Source organism: Orycteropus afer, unplaced genomic scaffold, assembly GCF_000298275.1.
Source record: "Orycteropus afer afer isolate SDZICR_OR568_19922 unplaced genomic scaffold, OryAfe1.0 scaffold00042, whole genome shotgun sequence".
Lineage (NCBI taxonomy): Eukaryota > Metazoa > Chordata > Mammalia > Tubulidentata > Orycteropodidae > Orycteropus > Orycteropus afer.
Window position 1 is genome coordinate 3,939,733 of NW_006921629.1, and position 24,464 is coordinate 3,964,196.

The 24,464-nt window shown below is 41.0% G+C and overlaps 2 protein-coding genes across 2 annotated transcripts in view; one reads left to right on the plus strand and one right to left on the minus strand.

Moving 5' to 3' along the window:
- Positions 1-1,345, minus strand: part of ATAD5 (ATPase family AAA domain containing 5) — a 65,838-nt gene extending 64,493 nt beyond the window's left edge. Inside the window, exon 1 of the mRNA XM_042780481.1 lies at positions 1,280-1,345. Coding sequence (XP_042636415.1) covers positions 1,280-1,345 — 66 coding nt within the window. The remainder of the gene's footprint in view (positions 1-1,279) is intronic.
- Positions 1,346-6,474: 5,129 nt separating this feature from the next.
- CRLF3 (cytokine receptor like factor 3) overlaps positions 6,475-24,464 on the plus strand; it is a 48,635-nt gene continuing 30,645 nt past the window's right edge. Inside the window, exon 1 of the mRNA XM_007937337.2 lies at positions 6,475-6,591. Within this exon, the coding sequence (XP_007935528.1) occupies positions 6,475-6,591 (117 nt within the window). The remainder of the gene's footprint in view (positions 6,592-24,464) is intronic.

Consider the following 24,464-nt stretch of genomic DNA (forward strand, 5'->3'; position numbering starts at 1 on the left):
TGACATCTACTAGTGGAAGACCTTAAACAGACTACTTCAACTTTTTAACCTTCTCTCATTTGTAGAATAGAGGTAATAGTACCTCATTACAAGGTGATGTTAAGCAAAATGTTTACAAAGCCGTTACCTTTGCCATACTTAACGGGGATTATTATGAAATAGGCTCTGTAAGCAGGCCACAGAAAGCAGAAGCCATAACCCAAAGATCGATAGTAACTGACCACACAAAACAGCAAGAACTGTGTCATTCAAAGTCCTTCATACCTAGACAAGCTGAGTGACTACCCTGACTTAGCAAGCATCAGCATAACAACTATCAAAAAGACAAAAGACACTAGATTTAAAAAAAAAAAAATTTAGAAAGGCCATTGTTAAATGACTATACATCTTGGCTCATTCAAGGACACCAGAAAGCATACTTCAGTTTGAATGCTACCACCAGATGAAAACACGTAAAAATATAACAGCTGTTTAACTTAAAATGCTAGTCCACTACTTCCTGGAAAGGGAATCTTCTAATAAAGAATGCTAGTGCATTTCACTGAAACTTTAGGAACGAATATCAGAACACCACACTGTGTCTTTTAACTACAGTATATTAAGATCTAGAGCCATAAATAATTGATTCCTTATTAAATACTTTGTTTGATTCTGCCACTGACACTGTAAGTGGCATTCCTTGAACAGATAGAAGGATACACTAAGTGAACTTAAAGATCTTTTTCAACTCTAAAATTCTAGAATTCCATGTCATGAACCCAGAACCTAACCATGGGATCCTCCATGACACCTCACAAGTCCGAAACATCACGGTCCACCAACATATCAGGATCTGGGAATTGGCAGTGTTGTCTTGAATCCTGACTTACCGTGACTCTCTAAACATCTCACAATCCCGATGTTTGTCAGGACTTAACACAGCTCTAGGAGCTCTGGTGGCCTAGTGCCTAAGGCACTTGACTGCTAACCAGAAGCCTGGAGATTCAAACCCACCAGCCACTCCTCGGAAGGAAGGTTGGGCAATCTACTTCCATAGTGATACCACCTCGGAAACCCAAGGAGGGGTCGCTATGAGTCGGGGCCGACTCGACAGCACATAACACCACCACCACCACTACGACAACTCTAAGAAATGGCACACTCAGCAATTGTTCCAACAGTGTTATTACTGTGGCATCTCTCCGTGCTCCTCCCTTCCACTCAGAGATGCAAGTCGGGATCACCTCAAACCCACCTCCCATCAGCCGAAGGAAAAAACTCGACAGACACTCGATCTCACCTCAATCTCGTAGTCCTTCACTGGAGGGTGAGCCGCCGCCGCCGCCATGGCAAGGACCCCTACCATGCTCCCCGCTTCCTGGTACCCCTGCTCCTAGGACCTTGCAAACATCGGCCCGGTCAGCTTGTTGGCCATGGAGGCGGCCCGCTCCCGGAGGAGCGCGAAGCAGCGTCTCAGTCCAGCTCGGAATCCCCTGAGCCCACCAGCCCAGAGCGGGCACGGAGGCCGGGCCCAGCTCAGCCGAGTCGAACGCGGGAAGCTACGGTGAGAAAAGCGCGGGCGATGAGGTTCCTGGCACGCTGTTGGGAAGCCCGGGAAGCCCCCCAGGCGGATGCCCCAGACTGTGTGCTCCAGCGTGGAGCGGAGGCCGGGAAAGCAGACCGAACGTACACCGGACCACAGGACTTTGCAGAGTTCTTGTCAATTGGGTTTTCGCGCCGTCCTGACCGCGGGGGGCGGAGCTTAGGGCTGCTTTTAGAAGCCAGCGCGGACGGAGAGCCGGGAAGGCCAAAATACTTGCTTTGGCGAACTACAGAGGGCGGGATCATCGTACCGTAAAACTTAAAACCAGTTGAGATTTTGGAAATTCTGTCTTCTGGAGTCCTTATAGCCCGTTTTCACAGACAACATCGGGTACCTAGTCAGTTGATGGCAGTATTAAAACCTTGGACTCTTGACGCCCCAGACTAACAGCTTTTTCAAAGTGGAAATTTGAAAAACTTTCAAAAAAATTTGAAAAAGAAATTACAATTGATTGTATTACTGCCTCCCAGAGTAAAATGTTAATGTTTTGGTGTGCGACCTACATATGCCCATTCTGGGTCTGAGATTTCGACTTTATGTTTATACCCCTAATTTGAGAAGGCATTTCTTCCCGTGGATTTCGTCCCCATGAGCAGCCCCGGAGCCCAAGGTCCCCGCCTGTACTCAGAAGCTCGCAGGTACCAATGGTTTGCTAGTTTGCAGTGATGGTAACCTCATGTATCGTTTGCATTATTTTCATGGATTTGTTAGCCTATGATTTTCTTTTACATTAAAGTTACATTTACATAAGCATAGTGTGTGTTTGCTTCGTTTCACAGCAGTTTTGATTGCAAGGTACTTAAGAGTGAAAACAAAGCAGGAAACGACTTAATCAACTTATAAGGGAAGCCACCCTTGTTAGGTCGGGTTATGTATACTGATTTTAAAAACTGAAGTAATTGTACCCATTTTTATGTCATTTGGTGCTGTGGGTGAGTTTAATATATATGCTCAAGAGCACATACACATTTTCCCCTATAAAATGAGTGATAGTTACTTTTTCTTTGAAAATGGGCCCTGGATAAGGATTTTCCAGACAGGAAGACTATACTGCTTTCAGTCTTCAAAAATATACTCTTCTGCTGTTGTTTCTTAATAACTGACACAGTATATAAAGATTGTGCTCAAAAGGGATGAGGAGAACAGGAGAAAGAAAGGAAGAGGAAGAAAAAGAGGAAATGAAAAAATTTCAGAGAAAACTACAAATTTCTCCTTTGACTTCCACTCCCAAACTGTCTCCTTTTCTCCCCCAGGTAACCACTATTATCTATTTAACATGTAGCAATGCAGTCTTTTTTTATACTTTTACATACATACATGTATCCATAGGAAATTTTTAGTATTGTTTTTATTTTATTACAAATAGTATCATTGTAAATATTGCTCAGCAGTTTGTTTTTTTTCACACATTGTTTTCAAGAGTTATCTATGATGCATGTGTTGTTGTGTTGTTATGTAGATCTAATTAATTTCCTTTCATGGTTAAGTATGCCATCGAAACATACACATTTTATTTATCTGTTTCCTTAGTGATGAATATTTAGCTTGTCTCCAATTTCATGTGTTGGGTGGTCATTTGAATGCCTCTTTGGTGAAATGTCTATTCAAGTCTTTTGCTCATTTTATGATTGGATTATTTGTCATTTTTTTGTTAAGTTGTCAAAGTTTTATATATTTTCTCATTATGAGATTTGTGTAGGATACATGTTTTCTGAAGATATTCTCCAAGTTGGTAACTTGTGTTTTGATGAACAAAAGTTTGTTTCTATGAGATCTTAAACAAAACTAAAACCAAATTCACTGCCATTGAGTCAAATCCGGCTCATAGCGACCCCTCCTTGAGTTTCCAAGGCAGTATCTCTACAGAAGTAGATTGGCCAGTCTTCATTCCGAGGAGTGTCTGGTAGGTTTGAACCACCAGCCTTCTGGTTAGCAGTCAAATGCCTTAGGCACTACGCTACCAGAGCTCCTATATATTTATTTATTTTACCATTTGTGCTTCGGTTATTATATTAGATGACCCATTGCTAAAAGCTAGGCCTGACAATGTTGCCCTTGTTTGTCTTCTAAGACTTATGTGGGTTAGTTTGCACATTTAGGTCCTTAACCTATTTTTAATTTGTTTTTGTGCATGGTGTGAGGCAAGGATTCTGTTTCGTTTTTCTGAATGTGGAAATCCAATTTTCCCAGCACCATTTATTGAAGAGATTCTTCTTTCCTCATTGAATGGACTTAGCACCCTTGTCAAAAATCATTGGCCATAGATGTGAGGATTTATTTCTGGAGTCGCAATTCCATTGGTCTTTGTGTCTATTGTTATACCAGTAGCAGGTGTTTTGATTATTGTAGCTCTGGTGGGCTTAGTGCCTAAGGCATTTGACTGCTAACCAGAAGGCTGGTGGTTCAAACCCACCAGCCACTGCCTGGAAAGAAGGTTGGGCAATCTACTTCCATAGTGATACTGTCTTGGAAACCCAAGGAGGAGTCGCTGAGTCGGGTTCAACTCGAGGACAGTGAGCTTGGTTTGGTTTGGTCTGGTGGCTTTTCAAATATTCCCTGAATCATATTGAAGAATTTCCTTCCTATTCCAACCTGGTCCCCACCTTCTTTTTTTTTTTGCCTCCAAATGATTTTGAGTTTTGTTCCACATTGTTCTCCCTCTTTATGCAGGATCTCCTACATCCCTTCCAAGTGGATGGCAGTGGTAGCTGGGCACCATCTAGTTCTTCTGGTCTCATAGTTGTATAGGTTGCAGATCAGATGGTGTACCAGTCGCTAGGACTAATTGTTTCCATTAATTTTGGTTTTCTTCTTTCTTCTTTGTTCTTGATGAGGAGAGACCCATCGTTGCATCTAGATGGCATCTTGCTAGCTTTTAAGGTCCCAGTCGCTACTCGCCAAAGTAGTAGGTGGAACAATGTTTTGTATAGTATGTTATGCCAATTGAGCTTGATGTCCCCTGCGACTGTGGTCTCAAGCCCGCAGGATCAACTACTCAGTCCCTCTGGGTAGCTGGCTGTGACCAAGTAATGACCATAACCTTGCCCTTTGTCAGCTCTACTATACACCTGGGAATTCTGATCATTCACATGAACTTACAGGCCCATTGTCTGCCAACCCTATATATGATCTTGGATACACTCTCCATTTAGACGTACCTAATTGTTTAGCTTGTTCACCCATCTATCCGTCCCTATACCCATGTTTGTTTTCACTGACAACTCAGTACTGTATATGCAAAGGGGTTCATATTTGTTGTCTGTACTGCCCATGTAACTCTCTATGTCTTTCTCATCCTCAATGCTGCCATATTGGTCACTCACGTTTGGTACATTGCCCTTCTCTTCACCCAAATCAATATTTATCTCTATCTATCTAACAGCATTTCCTCCCCTCCCCTCCCACCCCTGGTAACCAACAAAGAAAATGTCCTCCAATATATAAACCTTTCCTTAACCTTTACAATAACGGACTAATACAATATTTGTCCTTTTGTGACTGACTTATTTCGCTCAGCATAATGTCCTCCAAGTTCATCCACGTTATGCGGTGTTTTGCAGATTCTACATTATTCTTTAGCGTTGCATAGTATTCCATTGTGTGAATGTACCAAAGTTTGGTTATCCATTCCTCAGTTGTTGGACATCTAGGTGTTTCCAAGTTTTAGTGCCAGGGTATCTTGAGCAAATTGTATTTGCTCTCTGTTCCTGACTGAGGTAACTTTCAGTTCTGACATCTTAGGCCAGAGGTGGGCAAACTATGGCCCACAGACCAAATCTAGCTCATCACCTGTTTTTGTATGGCTTGTGGACTAACATTTTGTTTTCTTTTTTAAATGGTGGAACTAAAGTTAAAAGAATATTTCTGATGCATGAGGAGTACAGGAAATTCAGATTTCAGTGTGTATAAATGAAGTTTTGTTTGCACATGGCCACACCCATTTGTTTATTAAGGCTGCCTTCCCACTCTAACAGAATTGAGTAGTTGCCATAGAGACCTTATGATTCTTAAAGCCCCAAATACTTAGTGTCTGGCCCTTACAGAAAGTTTGCTGAGTGCTGTCTTAGATTTGTGCCAATATTTCTGTAATTTTGGTCATCACTTAGGTCTCTGGCTTTCTCATTCTGTGAGCCTCTGGGTGGTGGGGTCCTTGTCTTTATCCTTGTGGTGTACCGTCAGGTTCATACTAGCCTCGGAAAATGCCTGCCCCTGTGGGATGCTCATTTATTGTTAGTTGCTGTGGAGTCAATTTAGACATGGACCACACGGATGCAGAGCAGAGCTGCTCTATAGGGTTTCCCAGGTTATGACATTTTCGAAGCAGATGCCCACACCTTACCTCCCAGGTTTGAACCACAGACCTTGATTGGTTAGTAGCCCAGTGCTTAACCATTTGTGCCAACCAAGGACTCTTGCTTATTTACTAGAGAAACAGTATAAAGACCATTGAAGGGCCAGGGCGCTGGAATCGGATCTTGATTTATGTCCTGCCGGCGTGGGAAGGTTGTATCACTTCTTTATCCCTCGGTTTCCTTGTCTGTGAAATGGAGATACAAATAGGATTGTTAGTGAGGCAAGAGTGAGCTAGATGAGGAAAGCACTGAGCGGAGTGTTAGTTATTAATCCTTTCCCGCCACAACTTACTTCCCGAGGAAGCACTGTATGCCGCGCGCCATAGGCTCACGACCGACGCGGACTCGGCCTGCGAGGCCCACGCTGCTGGGACCCGGGCGCGCGAGACGTCAATCAAGGCCGTCAATCAAGACCGACGCGGGGCGGGGCGGGGCGGCGCTTCCGCCTGAGAGAGGCAGCAGCGGGCGGCTCGGCAGTGGCCGGCCCAGTGAGAAGCCCGCGCCCGGAGCCGCCGGTCGCGCGGCGCGACGAGGCGGGCAATGGAGCTGGAACCCGAACTGCTGCTGCAGGAGGCCCGGGAGAACGTGGAAGCGGCGCAGAGCTACCGACGGGAGCTGGGCCAGAGACTGCAGGGGCTGCGGGAGGCGCGGAGGCAGGTCGGCGGGCCGCGCCCGAAGGGGCGCTGCGGGCCCCGGGAGGGCATGGGGTGCGGAGAGGGTGGACGAGGGAGTGAGAGCTTTGAGGAGTGGAAGTGCCAAGGACGCTAAAGGGAGGAGAGGGGCTGTAAAGATGAAAGGAGATCTTGTAGGGCCTGGGAGTGGAGGGAGGTGGGTGCTGGGGAGATTTCGGGGAAGGGGCAATTTTCGGGATCGAAGGGAAGTGTGAGCGGCGTTCCCTGGGCTGGTGGAGCGGTCCTGGGAATAGGGATAAGGTCAGAGATTGAGCAGAGTAAGGGATCAGAGCAAAATCCGAGGGGCTCATGGTGGGCTGTGATGAATGGAGGGAGTTGGGGGAGATAGACATTATTGGGGGAAACCTGCTGTGGAGAGGAAATTGATTTTAGAAAGTCTGAGCAAAGTGTGGGACGTGTGATTTGGGGAGAGCTAAAGCTGGAGACCGAGTGCATGTTGGAAGAGGAAATCTAAACGGTGAGAGATACGGGTTGAGAAACAGGGTTATCACTAAATGAATGAGGTTAGTGTCTGAAATTACTTAATGTCTCATATGATCGTGAATGCGTTTTTAAAAAGAATTTAGAGTAATCCCATTCTAGATGATTTTGAATCCAAAGTGAGGTGAAGAGCAGAAGAAGGAAAATGAAATAACTAGAGGTGTAGGAATATGGAAAAACAGATTTAAAGAGACAAGTGCTGAAAGGAGACGCTAAATATACTTTCACGTGGCACGTTTATCAGTTCCAGTGGGGACAGGGTTATCAAAGATACAGAAAAGCCACATGGTGCCTCGACAGTCTTAAACATTTACAGAAAAAGATGATTACCCACTGCCAGTGTGTGATAGGATATACTACTATTAACATAAATGCTTAATATTTTCTGAGTGAGTAGGATTCCATTTGAATTTCTGTAGTTCACACTTGACATTAATCTATCCTAGTTACTTCCGTGTTGCATTGAATTTGAAAATGTACAACTGGTGGAATAGTGTTGTAATATTTGGCTTTGGATACTCTCATTATTAGGGATACTCACCATGCTTTAACTCACTGCCATCTTATTCGTAGCGACCCTCATTGGGTGGTAAATCGTTATGGAAATAGGTTGCCCTATCTTCCTCCTGCACAGCGCCTGAAGAGTTTGAACCACCAATCATCTGGTTAGCAGTCAAATGCCTTAGGCACTGTGCCACCCATGGTTTGGGTTTTCTAAATTAAAAAAGCAAACAAAAACTATCATCCAGCATCCTTGTAGAGCTGGTGTAGGCCAGACATCATTCATATTTTAGTACCAAAACCGGAAACAATCTAGATCCGGTTATCCTGATTTGGTGAATGCTTTTCAAGGCCTTAAAATTCACTCATCTCGATTTTCATTTGAAAACATCTGCATTATTCCTTTGGCTATTTTGAAAGAAAGGGTCTAAATCTAGGATGTTGTTAAAAAGAACAAGATTGAAATGTCTCTTAGTCTATGACTAATGTTTAGGCTAGTTGAACTATCTTATCTATGAGCATGACTGCTGTTTTACTCTGCAATTAAGCAGCAGTAGAGAGAAGGCAAACAACAACAACAACAACAGAGTTGACACTAAATGAATGAGGTTAGTACCTGGGCGTTGTTGTTGTTATGTGCCATGGACCCACTCATAGTGACCCCTCCTTGGGTTTCTGAGGCAGTATCACTACGGAAGTAGATTGCCCCATCTTCCTTCCGAGGAGTGGCTGGAGGGTTTGAACCACCAGCCTTCTGATTAGCAGTCAAGTGCCTTAGGCACTATGCTACCAGAGCTCCCAGTACCTGGGCATCGTGCTTATTAATGTTTTGCATGGTATTGAATACATTTTTAAAAAAATTTAGTGTGATCTCTTCTCAGATAGTTTAGTATTCGATTTCCAAACCCATATTCTTTTAAATTGTACATCTAATAATTTAAATACAGGACATACTTTTTATTTAGTGTACTTTAGTATGGCTTATTTTTTATTATTGTTTGTAAGTTTGTATTTGAGGTCCGTTGTCTCTTGGGCTTGAAATACAGCACAAAGAGACCATCCGTCACAGTTAGGTTTGTGATAACGTTGCCTTCTAACTAGACTAATAGAGGATTTATTTTTTATGAACTGGAATGAGTTTTGTGCTGATGACAACAGTGACTCTCCTCAAAGCTAATTCTAGGGGATTATACATGTTTGAGTTTGTAGAGTAAGTCCTTTGTCAACTTGGTATTTTAAGGAAAGTCTGTGTTACAAAAATGTTATCAAAATAAGCAGCTGCTTTTGTCTAGTGGTTAGGATATTTTTAGAATACCAGCCATATTCAGATTATCCTGAAAATGTTACACAAATGTTACGGCTCTTTGCTCAATGATTTTCCTTGGAGAATAGCAGAAAGGAAAGGATGCTCCCCATTTGTTTCTGTGTATTTTTTCACTAGTTGATTTTATTTCTTTTTGTCTTGTTTTTTTCATATTGAGATATAATTCACATAGCATAAAATCCATACTTTAAAATGTATAATTTGATGGTTTTTGGTATGTTCATGAAGTTATGCAGTCATCACCACTATCTAATATCAGAACATTTTCATCATCCCCAAAAAAAAACTGTGTACTCTCCCAGCAACCACTAATCTCATTTCTGTCTCTATGTATTTGCCTGTTCTGCACATTTCATGTAAATGGATTCATAGGTGGTTTTTTGTGTGTGTGTGTGTGTGTGTGTGTCTGGCTCCTTTCATTTAGTATAATGTTTCAGGGTTCATCCATGTTACAGCATGTATCAGTACTTCATTCCTTTTTATGCTTCAGCAACATTCCGCTGTGTGGATATGCCACATTTTATTTATCCATTCATCAGTTGCTGGACATTAGGGTCGTTTACACTTTTTGGTTAATTATTATAGTGTTGCTATGAACATTCATGTACAGCTTTTTGCATAGATATATGTTTGCGATTCTATTGGGTATATAGAAGTAGTTCTCAACTTAGGACATATTAAAGTTATGACCATCTGGTTTTATGTCTTTTATTTTTTTGCTACATCTTACCATTAGTAATATGTACTACGTATGATGTGGCAGGGAGCTCTGGTAGCATAGTGGCTAAGACACTTGCCTGCTAACCAGACTGCTGGCGGTTCAAACCCACCAGCCACTCCTCGGAAGGAAGGTTGGGCAATCCTACTTCCGTAGTGATACTGCCTCGGAAACCCAAGGAGGGGTCGCTATGAGTCAGGTATGACTCGACGGCACATAACAACAACAACAACAACATGATGTGGCAGCATGTAATTAGCTGGTGTTCTCATTTTCAGATGTTCACTTGCAAATGTTCAAAGAAAGATTGAATTTGTAAAGATACAGATTTTTTAAAAGGCAATAATGATGAAAACTAAAAAAGAGAGAGAGATTATTCTACTTACACCAGAACAACTTACTTTGGCACCCCGTCATTTCTAGGTCATATGGCCATTTGTGTTTAGCCTTTTTGGGAACTCGTGGCATAATTTTTATCTCTGCTTTTATTTCTTACACTTTAAAAGGTTCTGTATGTAGTGATGATTGTTTGCAAGTTATGGTGAACATAAATAATGTCACTGGACTGTACCTGTAAAAAATGTTTAAAATGGTAAATATTTTGTGATATGTATTTTTACGACAATACTAAAGATAAAGGAAATCATGGCTATGAAACTTGAAAAGGAAGAAGAATACAAATCTTAGGTTATTCTGTGAAAAACAACTGCCAACATGGAGAAGTTTCTCCTCTTGTGGTTAAGGCGCTACCCTCTTGTTTTTAGAGAAAAGGAAGTTCTGTATAGGAATGCAAGGGTAGTCTGTAACTCGAACTGTTTGAATAAGTTAAAGCCTGCAGAGATGTTCCTTGTCTTCACGAAATCAGATAATGTTTACAGCCTGCCTAGCTTGCCTGATGTTGAAATCATTAAGAATAGTTCTCTATAGCTCCCTGGAATCCTTGGTACTAAGATGTAAATACCAAAGAAATTAATACCCATCCTCATTGAATACTCATTCACTCAATAAATATTTTAGATTTACCTGGTGCCTTCTGTGCGTTAGAGGTGCTTCTGGGTCCTAGGGATGCTGTGATCAACAAAACAGACCACTACCATTATGGATTTACCATTCCTTTGGTGGCTGATCATTAAGTTATTATCTCTAAGAATAAAACAAAAAAACCTAAGCTCTTGTATATTTATTTTTAGATTTCACTTCCCTTGTTTTTTCAACAATTGCTCTATTTCTACAGGGTTGACTTTTCTTTACGTTGTAAGATGAAATAGCTATCAAGATGTCACACACATAGTGATGTCAGCTGGTCACTTAGATCTCACAGTGTTTTGGTACCTTGATAAAAGCCTGGTCCTTAAGCTTTGCATGTCCAGAAACTCTGTCTTTGTGCTTTATCAAAGTGGTATCAGTTTGATATACTAGAGGTGCCTGCAAGGAGAAATGCTGGTATTGTAGTTTGTGAGCAGTTGTATTTCATTCTGTAAAATAAATATGTTGGCTTTTAGAGTGACTCAGTATCTTCGATCCTGACTATTAACCTGTGGCTTGTGACTCATGACCAAAGCAATAGCATTACCTGGGAGTGAGTTTTTGTTAAGCAAGAGGAATCTTAGGCCCCACCCCAGACCTACTGAGTCTATCTGCACTTTAACAAGGTCCCCTGGTGATACATATGCACATTAAAGGTTGGGGCACACTGCATAGGGTACACCATTATCACTTCATTATCTCTCTACTGATTTCTACAGTTACATCTGAACAAAAGGTCTCCTCATTAAATGCTGTGGCTTATCCTGAAGATTAAAAAGTTGTTTGAAGTATCACATACTTGTTTGTTAGAGAATTATACAAAGATACAAAAATGAGTAATTGACTGTTTTATGCCCCTGAGAAGATGTTTAATTATAGCTTGTCCTAGCATGTCTTAACATCTGTAATGTTTGATGAATAAGTCTTTTATAGTGTTTTGTTTTCATTTCTTAATAGCTGATATCAGATAATTTTTTTGAAGGTTTAACTGGTAATCTTAATCGCTAGTGTGCAATAATAACAGGTTTTCTTTAGATATTTATTTCTCCAGGATTTGAAGACATAGAGAATACTAATTAAGATTGGGACAGTTAAAGAACTCAGTCAGCCGGGGGTGGGGGGGGTGGGGGGAGTAAATTATTTTCAGAAAACCAGGGCAGGAAGTCTTAGTAGCTCAGCAAAGAAAAGAACACCATTATTGCTGCTTTTATCTCCCACTTCCCCTTCTGTTACCCATTTTCAAAACAGTACAAAAATCTATTTGAATGCAATTTGTTATGCAGTAGTACTTAAAATGTCCCTATTGTAGATCCTAAGAAAAGGTTAAATGTAGAGTTGGCAGTATCAGGAACAGATTAAATAGTTTTAAAATAACCCATATTTCTACCACTTAGAAACAATCACTGTTAACATTTTGATGTATCCTTCTATAGCTACTGTTTTACAAAGTTGAGCTTGTGTTGCTGCTATATATGCAACTTTGTATTTGATTATATTTTCTTTCGGTTAGCCTTATGTCGTGAACATACATCATGAGCATTTTCCCATGAGTAGCCAAATTTTTAATGGAGAGGTGAATAGAATCTATTTTAATAGATATGGAGCATTTGTTGATGGGAGTCTAAAAATGCTGTGGTTCAAGTATTCCAAAACACTGGAAACAAAGCTAAATAATTGTTATGGATTGAATTATGTCTCTCAAAAATATGTGTTGTAAATCCTAACCTCTTTGCCTGTGGTGTTATAGTGCCTAAAGCATTAGCCTGCTAACTAGAAGGTTGGTGGTTGAAACCCACCAGCTACTCTATGGAAAGAAGACTGGGCAATCTGCTTCCATAAAGATTTACCGCCTCGGAAACCCAAAGGGGGTCTCTGTGAGTCAGAATCTACTCCATGGCAGTGAGTTTTTTTGGTTTGGTTTGGTTTTTGCCTGTGGTTATAATCACATTTGGAAGTAGGTTGTCTTTGTTATGTTAGTAAGACATGGTTAGTATAAGGTGTATCTTGAGTCCATTTTTGAGGTATAAAATAGATTAAACAAGTGAGCAGAGAAGAGATGGGGTAAGAAAGATGCCAAGACACATAGCGATCTCCAGGAAGCAGAAGCTAAAGAGAAAAAGGACCTTCTCTGGAGCTGACAAAGAGAGAGAAAGCCTTCCCCTAGAGCTGGATCTAGCCTCCTAAACTGTGAGAAAATCCATTTCTGTTTTTTAAAGCCATCCCCTTACGGTGTTTCTGTTACAGCAGAACCAGATAACTTGACTAAATAAATAGTAAGTGGCCCATATGTTTGTGTGCAAAATACCACGTTTACATTGGTGGTGCTGTCATATTTTCACAAATAAGTTAGTATCTTTAACATGACACTGAAAGCTGCTTCTTGAGTCCAAAACTCATTTGAGGTATAGGAAGACATGGAAGAGAATTAAAACAAGCATTCTGAATCAATGATGTTAATTAAAAAGTGTGTGAGTGAATGTCACAGAGCTACCCAGTTTTCCACTGTCTGTTTCTCTCTATTTTTTAGATTATAGTGTATGTACAATTCTTATACAACAGAACTAGTCTTATTACTCTAAACCTAGTAAATAATAGACTTTTTAAAAAAATTAATAGACTTTATTTTTTTAGAAAAGTTAGATTTACAGAAAAATTGAACAGATAGTAAGTGCAAAAAGGGCATGGGGTGGCATCATCTAACCTCTTCTAACTTCACAAGGGGGAAGGAAGAACAGAACAACATCAACATCCCAAGGCTGGTTCCTTGAGGCAGAAATCAGGCATGCCCATCACCTTCCAACCATTTAGCCAATTCTGACACCAACCTTCCTCCCAAGGTACTCTCTCTACTTCTCTGCTAGGTTTGATAATTTGTTGCAGTGGTGACATAGAACTCAGCAGACAGTACTCACAATCATGGAGTTTATCAGGGAAATAACAATTTACAAGTCAGGATCAGAAGTAATTTGGGATACAGTTCTTCCTTCATTCAGGACAGTGTCCTCTCAGCCTTGGCATGTAGCACACTTCTCTCTGCCCTGGTTGGGCCAGTCTTACAAAACTCTTGCAAAACTCTTTTAGCTTTGCTTTCAGGTACCACCCAGAGAGGCACTCAACTCTACCAGCAAGCCTCCTGCCCAGAGGCACCCAGCTTCCTCACTCCATGGCCAGGAAGCCCACCACTCCATCTCATGCTGGTCTCTTGGTTCTGCAATCTCTGCTGCCACAACTCTTTGTCGTCTCAGCCCAGGGATCTCAAGTCCGATGATGAGCTCCACTCCTGGCTCGTCTCTCTTGACGGTAGTGAGATCCCCCTTTTCTCATCCCTCGGATGGCTTATTTTAAGCCTAGTGGAATGGCAAAATTGACCATTCCCCTCAATAGGATTCCATACATCTTACTTGCATGGTCCTATCCCCACAAATGTGCCATGTATCTTATTTACATTTATTACAAGTTATCCAGTCCCCTTAGTGGGCCACAAAACACCTCACATTTACATAGTCCCACTCAGTCATTAGTGGGAAAGCTAGAAAAGCCATATTAAGTAAATCACTGCACCCCAATAAGGTTTTCATATACCCCCACACACCTGCACTCAGTTTCCCCTGTTATTAAATCTTGCATTAGTATGATACACATTATAGTTAATGAGCCATAAGTGTTATAATAGGACTAATTTTTGAACTGAAAAGCCAAACAAATGTAGAACAGCTTTAGTTGGTTGAGGGATGTGTTCTGGTTACCTAGTGCTGTTCTGACAAGAATATACTGCAAATGGGATGACCTTAACAAATAGGAGTTTATTCTCTCACAGTTTGGAGGCTCTAAGTCCAAGTTCAAAGTGCCAGGCTCTAGGGGCTGGGTGAAAGCCCCTCAACCTTGGGGGTCCAGCTCTGCCTCCTGTTCCTGGCCCACTGGAGCTAGAGGCATTTCTTCACTCAGATAGCTGCTGGCTGCTGAGGCTGAAAAACCCAAGATTGACAGGTAAAAAGGTACAGTCCTGATGTTACCAAACCACATGGCAGGCCATTAACTTAAGTCCCTTGTAAGTCCCAAGGTTGGCAGAGCATGGCAGGCTGCTGAGCAACAACACGGCTACATGCAGGGTCCAAGCCTGCCATAGGCTAGAGACCATTTCCAGGGCTTCTCCGTATATATAGGAAGCAGACCACATCCCAAAGGCAGCTACTCAGCTGCTTATGGTAGCTCCCACCATGGAGTTGATTGCCAGTCTCATCCTGGGGAAAAACTTCCACCACCAGCTGCCCAGCCACTCAACCAGGCCCAGCCAAGTTGACACACAGACATAACTACCACAGGATGTAAATTAATTACTTGCATTTTCAGTTATTTTATCCTATTAGAACTTGTCCGAACTCTCAAACATGTAGCCATGAGACCATGAGGAACTTAACTTTCCTGATCCTCAGTTTTCTTATCTGTAAAATGAGGATAAGCGTAGTACCCACTTCCCTTGGCCAATATGAGAATTAAAATGAGAAACGTGTTTAAAATACTTAGTATAATTCCTAGGACATAGAAAGTGCTTAATAAATATTAGCCATAATCGTACTACCACTACTAAATATTATTGTTATTCAAAGTAACATCCCCTGCTTTTCCAACTGGCGACTTCTTTGAATGTCTCCTACTCTCTTTCCCAGGAGATTATCTCCTTTGATCTCCGATGGCAGTTTGTGGCTTTCCTTATATAAAAATTTACTACATTTTATTATACGTACTTGTGCATGCAACTGTCTTCCTTTACCAGAATATAAGTTTTTTGAGGTCAGGACCATGTAGCTCCAGTTCATGGCACACCCTAACCCAAATCCAAATCCGTTACCATTGGGTGAATTCCAACTCATAGTGACCCTATAGGATAGAGTAGAAAGTTTCCAAGGCTGTAAATCTTTATGGAAGTAACCTGTGTCATCTTTCTCCCATGGAGAGGCTGGTGGGTTTGAACTGCTAGCCTTTTGGTTAGCAGCCAAATGCTTTAATCACTGTGCCACCAGGGATTCTTTGGTATGTACTAGACCTCAATAAATGTTGAATAAATGCCTTTATGGATGTTGCAGGTATAATTAGATTATCTGTGGTCTTGATTATATTCACTCTTCATTAGTGAAGATAATCAAGAATTGAACGTTTGTTTGTTTTCATCTTTGAAAACTAACATTTATTGACCATCTTATTGTTTCAAGGTGACTTACATACAGGATCTTGTTGAAGTTTTTCAGTCCCTTTGAATTAGGTAATCTCATTTTACAGATGTAGAATTGATTTTTCTTCAGTTAGGAATTTTTCTCTTTTTTTTCAGTTTTCCTTCCCCATCTCTCCCATCCCTGGTAACCAACAAAGAAAGTTTCCTTCCATATTGCCAAAGAGGCAGGGAGGCTGCAACTTCTGACCTCCTCTAATCCCACAAGAGGAAGACAGAATCACCATCAGTAGCCCAAGGCCTATTCCTGCAAGGCCAGACATGCCACCTCCCCCAGCCCTTTCACCAACCCTGACACCAACCATTCCTCCCACAGCACCCACCACCTCTCTGCTAGGTTTGATCATTTGCTGCAGTGGCCACACAGAACTCGCAGATTATGGAGTTTATTAGGGAAGCACCAGGCTACAATTCAAGTTCAGGAACAACGCTCAATCTCTCTCAGTCTACCGTCTCTCAGCCGACAGTCTCTCTCAGTCTCTCTCCCAGCAGTGCATGTCTCTTGGTGTCTCTCAGCAGTAGGTGTCTCTCAGGAGCGAGTTTCTCTCAGCAGCACATCTTTCACAACCAGCAGTCAGAGAGATTCCTTCTGTCTCTAGGAAGGCTCCTTTTGAGCCTGGCAGAGTGGCCAAACTAACCAATCATAACATCAGAATTCTAAGCACCTGAGAGAAAGCGAAATTCCCAGAACATTGCTTTCTGCCATTCTCAACAGAAATACCCCAGGTGGATAGCTTTAACAATCAGGAGCTCCTCAGTTGCTCATGGCAAATTCCACCTCAGAGTTTACAAAGATTTATGGCTGGAAAAGCCATACCAGGTAAATTAGTACACCACATATATGTAAACTTTTCTTTGACTTTTGACAGTAGTTGTCTAATACAATATTTGCCCTTCTATGGTTGACTTACTTCACTCAGCATAATGTTCTCCAGATACATCCATGTTATGCAGTGTTTCACAGATTCTACATTATTCTTTAATGTTGCATAGTCTTCTGTTGTGTGTATGTACCAAAGTTTGGTTATTCATTCCTCTGTTGTTAAGCACTTAGGTTGTTTCCATCTCTTTGCTATTGTGAACAGTGCTACAATGAACATGGGTGTGCATATATCTATTTGTGTACTTCTCACTTCTTTAGAATATATATACCTAGTATTGAGATTGCTGGATCAAATGGTATTTCTATTTCCAACTTTTCAAGGAATCACCATACTGTTTTCCACAGTGGTTGTATCATTTTACAGTCCCACCAATAGTGTATGAGAGTCCCAGTCTTTCCATACCCTCACCAAGATTTGTTATTTTCTGTCTTGTTGAACTTTGACATTAGTGCTGGGGTGAGATGGTATTTCGTTGTTTTGATTTGCATCTCTCTAATGGCTAATGATCACAAACATTTCTTCATGTGTTTGTTGGCTGCCTGAATATTGTCTGTGGTAAAGTGTCTGTTCATATCTTCTGCCCATTTTTTAATTGGATTATTTGTCTTTTGATGTTGAGGTGTTGGAGTTTTCTATAAATCTTAGAGATAAGTCCCTTCTCAGGTATGTTGTTGCTGAATATTTTTCCCAATCTGTAGGTTCTCTTTTCACTCTTTTGCAGAAGGCTTTTGATGCTCCTAAGAATTTAATTTTTAGAAGGTCCCATTCATGTAGTTTATCTTCTGTTGTGTGTGCATTTTCACCTTACATTTTTGCTTATGTTTGCCCCTGTTTTTCCTTTGATGAACTTGATAGTTTTAGGTTTCACATTGAAGTCTTTAATCCATCTGGAGTAGTTTTTGTGTGTGGTGTGAGGTATGGATCTTGTTTAATTTTTCTGCAAATGGATATCCAATTTTGCCAGCACCATTAATGAAAGAGACTATCTCTTCCCTATTTAATGGATTTGGGCCCTTTGTCAAAGATCAGCGGACCATAAGTGGATGAATCTATTTCTGGGTTCTCAATTCTATTCCGCTGGTCTATGTGTCTGTCATTGTACCAGTACCAGGCTGTTTTGACTATTGTGGCTGTATGAGATCGGGGAGCATGAGACCTCTTACTTTGTTTTTCTTCTTCAGTAGTGCTTTGCTTATCCAAGGTCTCTCTTTCCTTTCCATATAAAATTAGTGATTGGGTTTTCTGTGTCCTTAAAGAATGGTAATGTAATCAGCATCAAGATTGCATTGAATGTATGGATTGCTTTGGGTCGTATTGATATTTTCACAGTGTTCAATCTTCCCATTCATGAGTATGGTATGTTCTTCCATTTATGTAGATCTCTTATAGTTTCTTGATGTAGTATTTTGTAGTTTTCTTTGTATAGGTCTTTTGTGTTCTTGGTAAGATTTATTCCCAAGTATTTTATCTTTTTGGTAGCCTTGTAAATGGTATTGATTTCCTTATTTCCCTTTCAGAGATCTCTTTGCTGAATTAGACTGGGTTCTCTAGAGAAACAAAACCAATAAAACATATATATAGAGAAAGAGAAATTTATCTTAGGAAAATGGCTCACACACATATAGAAGATGATGAGTCCAAGTTCTTGGATCAAACGTCAAGCTGGAGGCTTTTCCCGACTCACGCAGCTGCTGGGGCTGAGGAGCTCAAGGTTGGCAGGCAGTATACTGGCTGTTGACTCCAATGAATGACGAATCCAAGATCTCCAGGCCGAATGGTGGATTGTTCACTCACGGACAGTTGTAGGCAGCACAACAGAATCCTGATCCACAGAAGAATGTCTCTTTTCCCAGGATCTCCATAAATATACTGGAAGCAGGCCACACCTGTAGGGATACTCCCTTTCAACAGATTGGCTGCTCAAAACATATATATCTGATCCCATCATGGGAATAACCACATCACAACTGCTTAAACTACAAAAAATTGTGGTCCAGCCAAGTTGACACACAGCTCCACCTATCACACTGGTGTAGAGAAATCCAACTGACTTTTGTATGCTGATCTTGTATCCTGCCACTATGCTAAATCTTTCAATAAGCTCCAGTAGTTTTCTTGGGGAGTTCCTTGGGTTTTTTATGTATAGGATCATATCATCTATAAATAGGGATAGTTTTACTTCTTCCTTACCAATTCGGGTGCCTTTTATTTCCCTTTCATGCCTTTCTGCCCTGGCTTGGACTTCCAATGCAGCTTTGAATAGAAGTGGTGATAGAGGATATCCTTGTCTGGTTCCCATTCGCAAGAGGAATAGTTTCAGTCTCTCCATTGCAAATAATGTTGGCTGTTGGTTTTGCATATTTGCCCTTTATTATGTTGAGTAGTTTCCCTTCTATTCCTATTTTTCTGAGAGTTTCTATCATGAACCATTGTTGGATTTTATCAAATGCCTTTTCTGCATCAATTGATGTGATCATGTGATTCTTTTCCTTTATTTTAGTTATGTGATGGAGTACGTTGATTGCTTTTCTAATATTGAACTTTTTTTTTTTTTTAATTGTGACTTGGGTGGAAGTTTACAGAGCAAATTCATTTTCTATACAGCAGTTCACATACACTTTGTCTCACGACATTGACTACAATTTACCATGATGCAAAAGCTCCCCTCCCACTTCCTCCCCATAGTTACCTCTTCCCTGTGTCCATCCCTCCATGCACTCCTGCCCCCTGAGCTTTCTCCTTGTGCATACACAGCCCTTCTATTCTCCCATGATTGTTCTCTCCAAGGAGTGTATCTACCTAATGTAAAATGTTCAGCTCATATGCCTGTCTTTTGTTTGGCTGGAACCCAGGAGTGAGTTCAGTTCCAGACCTGAAGGGCAGCTAGGGGCCATAGTCTCAGTGGTTCCACCAGGCTCTATCGGACCAGCAAATCTGGTCCCCCCCGTTGTTTTTTTTTTTTTTTTTTTTAATATATTGAACCATTCTTGCATACCTGGTATGAATTCCACTTGGTCTTGATGTATTACTTTTTTGATTTGTTGTTAGAGTCTATTGGCCAGGATTTTGATGAAGATTTTTGTATGTATGTATGTATATGTATATTTTTTGTGTATATCCATGGTCTGTAGTTTTCCTTTTTAGTGGTATCTTTGACTGGCTTTGGTTTCAGGGTTATGCTTACTTCATAAAATGAATTTGGGAGGGATTCCATCTTTTTCTATATTCTAGAATAGTTTGAAGAGTTTTGGTGTCAGCCAAGAGTTGAACATTTGTTTTATCTGGTGGATCTGAACTGCCACCCTTTTGGTTAGCAGCCCAGTGCTTAATGATGGTGCCGCTAGGGCTCCTATGCCAAAGATAAGTGGCTTAAGAGCAGCCATTTTATTTGCTTACAATTCTGGTGGTTGACAGGTGCTGAGTTGGACAGTTTGTCTCCTGCCTTTGCTTGGCACCTCATGTGGCTGCAGTCAGGTACAGCTGAGGCTGGAATGTCCAACCAAGCCTAAGTGGTAGCAAGATTTAGCTGGAATGTTAACACAGGTGGGTCGTCTCCTTCCTCCTCTCTTTACCCCTCTCTCTTCTCACTGGGTTTCTTCCACAGATAGCCACACTTATATTGTGGCTAAGGACCCCAGAGAGCACAAAAGTCAAAGTTGCTGACTTTCTTCAGGCTAGGGTGTGGAGCTTGGAACAGCATTGGTTCCATTGCATTGCTGTGGGTTATAGCTAGTTAAAGGCTCAGTCCAGATTCAAGGGGAGAGGTCCTCACAAGGGCAGAAATGCCAGGAGGAGTGGTTCACCAGAGGCCACTAATTTAACAGGCCACCGAGTCATATAATACAAATTTTTTTGAAGGTTTTCAAATAAGCACTTAAAAAAAAAATAAGAGACAAGAAGAACAATGTAGCAATGCTTATAAATACAAACTTGAATTAAACTGAATATGAATTCCAGTTCTGCCAATTTAGTTTTTACTAGACAAGTTCGGAAGGAAGATGGGGCAATCTACTTCCGTAGTGATACTGCCTCAGAAACGCAAGGAGGGGTCGCTATGAGTTGGGTCCGACTCGAGGGCACATAACAATAACAACAACAGACAAGTTAATTGCTCTGAACCCCATTTTTACTCATCTACAGATGTTTCCTTCACATGACCATTGTGGAGTTTGAGACCATGGGTATGAATACCTGGCACTGAGCTGGTACTTTACAGATGATAGCTACTGCAACATAGTTGTTATTAGTGACATTATTTCATTAATTAACTTCTCTCCTGGTGTCAAGGAGCCCTGGAGGCACGGTGGTTAAATGCTTGGTTGGTGGTTTGAACTCACCAGCTGCTCTGAGGGAGAAAGATGAGGCAGTCTGCTTCCTTAAAGATTTACAGCCTTGGAAACCTTTTGGGGCGGTTGTACTTTGTCATATAGGGGCACTGTGAGTCAGAATTGGCTCAGTGACAGTGGGTTTGGTTTTAGTTTTGGTTTGTTCCTAGTGTGAATGCAAAGACAAATAGCTAATTAGTACAATTCATAAGGACTGAGAAGAGATATTTTGGTTAGTTACCGTTTTCAGTTTCTGGTGATGTTTATTTGTAACTCTTTTTTTTTTTTTTTTTTTAATCATTATATTCTTGTTAGCTAATCAATTTTAAAGCCAGTCTCTAATTTTAAGTTAGTCTTAGTTTCTTATTAGCAAAGCAATTGGGAAGATAAGTTCATAGATTAAATTTGGTAGATGAAGATTCTTTTCTTCTTTCCTAAATTCATTAAAAAAAAATGCATGCTTTCAGCAGCCATCTAGATGCAACAAGAGGTCTCTCCTTGACCAGAACAAAGAAGAGTGAAGAAAACCAAAGACACATGGAAACAATTAGTCCAAGGGACTGGTATGCCATGCAGTCCTCAGCCTATATGACTAAGAGACCAGAAGACTAGATGGTGCCTGGCTACCACTGTCAAGCACTTGGAGGGGAAATCTATGTAGGAGATTCTGGATAGAGTGGGAGAACAATGTGGAGCAAAACTCAAAATCATTAAAGAAAGAAAAAAAAAAAGGGAGGGGGGACCAGGTTTGCTGGTCTGATAGAGCCTGGTGGAACCCCTGAGGCTAGGACCCCTAACTACCCTTCAGGTCTGGCTTCCAGCCAAACAAAAGACAGGCATATGAGCTGAGCATAGATATATAGATATTACTACATTAGGTAGATACACTCCTTGGAGAGATCAAGCATGAGAGAATAGAAGGACTGTACATGCACAGGGAGATAGCTCAGGGGGCAGGAGTTCATGGGAGGGAAGGACATAGGGAAGAGGTGGTTATGGGGAGGAAGTCGGAGGAGAGGTGTTGCATTGTGGGAGATTGCAGTCAATGTCATGAGACAAAGTGTATGTGAACTGCTGAATGAAAGATGAATTTGCTCAGTAAACTTTCACCCAAATCACAATAAAATTTAAAAAAAAAAAAAAAGCATGCGTTAGAGGAGCTACTGGTATATTCCAATAATTTCCTGAAATACACAGAGTACATATTGTTGTTAATTGTTGTCAGATACAGTCAAGTAAATTCTGACTCATAGTGACCCCATGTACAACAGAATGAAATGCTGCCCAGTCCTGCACCATCCTCACAGTCCTTACTTTGCACAAACATCATTGCAGCCACTGTGTTCTTGCAAAATTCTGTCATGCAATCTCCAGTATCATTTCTGTCACCAAGGCCATATTTTCCAACTACCAATGATTCTTCTTTGTTTCCAACTTTCACATTCCAATCACGAGTAATTATCAATCCATCTTGATTACATGTTCAGTCAATTTCAGACTGCAGAAGATGGTAAAAACGTTCAGTTTCTTCATCTTTTCCTTTGGTGGTTGGTATGTAAATTTGAATAATAGTAGTAGTAAGTCATCTTCCTTATAGGCGTATGGATAATATCCTATCACTGACAGCATTGTACTTCAGGATAGATCTTGAAATGTTCCTTTTGATGATAAATGAATGCAATGCCATTCCTCTTCAATTTGTCATTCCCAGCACAGGAGACTATATGATCGTCTGATTCCAAATGGCCAATACCTATGCATTTCAGCTCACTAATGCCTACGACATTGATCTTCATGCATTCCATTTCATTTTGACAACTTCCAGTTTTCCTAGATTCTTATTTCGTACATTCGATGTTCCAATTATTTGTGAATGCTTGCGGCTGTTTCTTCCCATTTTGAATCATGTAGCAAATGAAGGTCCTGAAAGCTTTATTCCATCCACATCGTTAAGATCAACTCTGCTTTGAGGAGGCAGCTCTTCCCCAGTGATACTTTGAGTGCCTTCCAACCTGAGGAGCTCATCTGCTGGCACTATATCAGACAGTGTTTCACTGCAGTTCATGAAGTTTTCCAGTTATGTATCAGACAGTGTTTCACTGTTGTTTATAAGGTTTTCATTGGCCAGTTTTTCCAGAAGTGGATGGCCCCATCCTTCTTCCTAGTTTATCTTTTAGTCTGGTAACTCCACTGAAACTTGTCTACCGTGGATGACCCTGCTGGTATTTGAAATACGGGTGGCATAGCTTTCAGCTTCACAGCAACACAAAAGCCACCACGGTATGACAAACTGACAGATGAGTGGTGGAAAGTACTATATTTTTATATTTAAAAAAAAAGGCCACTGCTATCACATTGTCCCTATAGGACAGAGTAGAACTGCTCCATAAGCTGTAGTCTTTATGGAAGCAGACTGCCACATCTTTCTCCAAAGAAGTGGCTGGTGGGTTTGAACTGCTTATGTTTTGGTTAGCAGCCAAGTGCTTAATCACTAGGCCACCAAATCAAAAAAAAACCAAACTCACTGCGATCAAGTCGATTCCAACTCTTAGCAACCCCCACTGGGTTTCCAAGGCTGTAAATCTTTACAGAAGCAGACTGCCCCATCTTCTTCTGCAGAGCAGTTGGTGGATTCAAACTGCCAACCTTCTCATTAGCTAAATGCCTTAACCATTACACCACCCGAGCTCCTTACTGTGCTACCAGGGCTCCTTATATTAGCGTAACAACTGTATATTACCATTTAAGACCAGAGGTGTCTTAAATCAGGTTTCCTTTAGTTTTAGGACTTTATAGTAAATAAGCAAGCTCAGGAGGAAAATGTTACAACTGTTACCTTGTACAGTTATGAAGTATATGTATTCTCTAGGCTTTTGTGTGGTTTAGCATTTGAAGTATAAATCTGATGAGTTTGGTTATTTGTGAGCTCATCTGCATGTTAAAACTTTAAAAGAAAACAAAAATCCCAGTTGTTCTGGTATTAGATTTAGATGGGGTGGAAACTTTGTGGGTTTTAATGGTTTATAGCATTAGAGACTTTAATGGGAAATTGATTCAGAACATTATTAACATAAACAATGTATATTACCATTTCTTTTTGGAGACCTTGAGTTGTCTATTATTTGTGTACTTCTAAATCTTTACTTTGTTACAACCCACTTCTGTTGCTTTTGCCCCTAGATGGATAGATAGCATTTGGAGCTGATTGGTTGTCTACTGCACAGTTATTTATGCAGAGGCAAGATACATTCTAAAGAGCCCTAGTGGCTCAACAGTTAAGTACTCGGCTGCTAACTGAAACCCACCAATGGCTCCATTGAAGAAAGACCTGGCAATCTGATCCTGTAAAGATT